The following is a 2,772-nucleotide window of genomic DNA, read 5'->3' as shown; positions in this document are numbered from 1 at the left end:
AGCTCACGGTCCAATCAGAGATCGTGCCCTAGAGTATCTCCTTGTAAGGAAAAGAACCCGCTGGAAGGAAGGCGGAGAAAGGGAGGGGAGAAAGCAGTCCCTGGGAAAGGGAGAGGGCGGAGCCCAACAAAAAGGCACCATAGCCCGGAAACCTCGAGTCAGTCGACTTCCGGCACTGACCCAGACACCAGTCAGAGCAGGCGGTCAAATGACAAGCCCACAGCGTGGGTTTGCAACTGCAGTAAACTAAGCCCTTGTATTTACACTCAAGGCTTTGGCTCCTCCGCTGACTTTGTTGGGAGATCCATGTCCCTTCTAGAGGGGTCAGTCTCCTCTCTCTCCGAAGTTGTTTTGCAGGGCAAAGCGAAATCTCAGCCTTCGGCTCATGCGACGGAAACACCTCTGTGCCGCCCTGAAGAAAGAGTGCTGCTTCTGCACGAATCACTCTGGAGTTGTGCAGGACGTCGTAGCTGGGCTGCAAGACAGACTGGTCTGACAGAAGGCAGCTGAAATAGCTCAGTCGGGAGAGCATTGGATTGGGAATCAGGGTGGAAATTGGTCCTGACAGGTCGAGGGTATGCCGCAGTAGAGAAAGATAACATTATTAAGTGGTGTCCATTGAAATCAATAAAGCCTGTGCTGTATAACTTAACTAATGAAACCTCAGAGTTTCTTTTAACAGGTCTACCACTATAATCCTCCACGTCGACCTCGCTTCTCGTCCTCGACATGGACATCAGCAGTTTCACAACAGCGTCTGTGCCTTTGTGTTTTCCTGTTTCTAAGCCTGCCTCGCGTTGGACAGGGAGAACTGGATGTGCATCCTTGCCAGCCGTGCACCTGGACATGTCGCAGTCCCTTGGACGGTAGAGTAATTGCCCAAACTGTGTCTAATGCCCCTAGCTTCATCGTTCACATTAGCGATATATTTAACACCGATGGAATTGGAATTGACCCTAGTCAGGGAAAACCTTTTTCCTACATTAATTGGGGAACATACTGGTGCCCTAGTGTCAACCCCGGTAAAAGCTATTGCACCTATCCTGGATATGGGTTTTGTGGGTATTGGTGTTGTGAAACCATCATCACCAGTAACCAGTGGACACCAGCTAGGAAAGATAGTTTCCTAGACGTGGGTTTTTTAGCCCAAAGGCTGCAAGCAGCCCATGTTTGGAAAGAGCGGTATGATCACTGCTAAAGGAAGCTGTTCCCACCTGAATGTAACAGTCCTGCAACCTCAGGACACCAACTGGTCGCTAGGACGAAAGTGGTCAGTATTCCTTCATAGTTGGGATACAGATCCAAGCACGATGGTTCAAATTATCAGAGCTTCACCACCGCACCACACCGCTCTCGGACCCAACAGAGTTGTAGCCCAACAATACAATCCCATAAATAGCAATCCCATGCCTAGCCTCACTAGTGCCACATCAGTACTTCATGGTGTGCTTGAACTGACGTCTCATGCCCTCTTTCATCGCATGCTAAATGCCGCATTTCTATCGCTAAATGCAACAAAGCCAGACCTTACCCATTCTTGTTTGCTTTGCTATGATGCCTACCTGCCCTTTTATGAAGGGGTAGCCCTTAATGCCATGTTCAGCTACTCCAGAGCAAATGACCTCAAGCGATGCTTGTGGAACATCCCTCGCAAGGGAATCACACTAGAGCAAGTTTCGGGCAAAGGCGTTTGCATAGGCAACAGACAGGCAATACAACGCCATGAAGAGATTTGTGGCACTCCTGTGACTCTAGATAAGACCGAGTCCTGGGTAATTCCAGCAACCTCGGGAATTTGGGCCTGTAGCTCCACAGGTATCATCCCATGTATTTCCATCAAACACTTTGATGAAACTAACGATTTCTGTGTCCAAGTGGTCATTATCCCTAGGATCCTTTACTTCCCTGGTATTGGATTACCCTGGTATGAATTACCCTACCACCAGGAGAGAGATTTCCCACGCCACAAACGAGAACTAATCACCGCCGTCAGTCTTGCAGTACTGTTAGGTCTAGGAGCAACAGGTGCAGCGACAGGTGCCACAGCCCTGATGACTCAGAACCAGGGTCTAGCCCAACTGCAGACAACAGTCGACGAAGACCTACACAGAATCCAAGAATCCATCTCCAACTTAGAGCGATCCCTCAACTCCCTTGCAGAGGTCGTGCTGCAGAACAGACGAGGACTGGACATCTTACTCATGCACCAAGGAGGTCTGTGTGCTGCCTTGGACGAGAAGTGTTGTTTCTATGCCAATTATTCCGGGCCAATCAAGCAGTCCATGGCAGAGCTACAACAAAGACTTGAAGAGCGTAGTCAGCAACGCTCTCAGCAAAACTGGTTTAGTTCAATGTTCAACCAATCCCCATGGATTATTACCCTTGTTTCCACGTTAGCAGGACCAGTTATCGTTGTTGTGTTCGTACTTATTTTTGGTCCTTGTCTCCTTAATAAGTTAGCCCAGTTTATAAAAACCCACTTAGATAAAATAGACATTTTATATTTAGAACAGAGACAGTTAACCTGAGTTTGCATGATAGTTCGTACTAACACACCGCGGTTTCGTTTCATGTTTATTACTAACAAGTTCATGGTTTGTTGTTAATTACAAAAGTCGTTCAGTTGTAAAGTTCTGTTCATGGAGAAGGGGGGGAGATGATGCAGTCAGATAGGGAACGCCGATTGGAAGATCTCGCGTTGTACGGGAAGATAGGGCCCCTCTTTCTCCAGAGTTCTATAACCCATAATGTCACGGTGCTTACGTCATCATA

At 48.1% G+C, this 2,772-nt stretch overlaps 1 protein-coding gene across 1 annotated transcript; it reads left to right on the top strand.

The window, feature by feature from the left end:
• The first annotated feature begins 1,184 nt into the window (after window positions 1-1,184).
• On the top strand, window positions 1,185-2,528 carry LOC148184433 (endogenous murine leukemia virus Env polyprotein from Emv-2 locus-like). The gene has a single exon (XM_088054603.1). It carries the CDS (start codon window positions 1,185-1,187, stop codon window positions 2,526-2,528), a length of 1,344 nt encoding a protein of 447 aa, XP_087910729.1.
• Window positions 2,529-2,772: the final 244 nt, after the last annotated feature.

The sequence above is a fragment of the Pseudopodoces humilis genome, chromosome 4, assembly GCF_049639895.1.
Source record: "Pseudopodoces humilis isolate 2021_Gansu_Grassland_sample_001 chromosome 4, ASM4963989v1, whole genome shotgun sequence".
NCBI lineage: Eukaryota > Metazoa > Chordata > Aves > Passeriformes > Paridae > Pseudopodoces > Pseudopodoces humilis.
The sequence above is the reverse complement of the archived record's forward strand: the minus strand, read 5'-3'. Positions and strand labels throughout refer to the sequence as shown.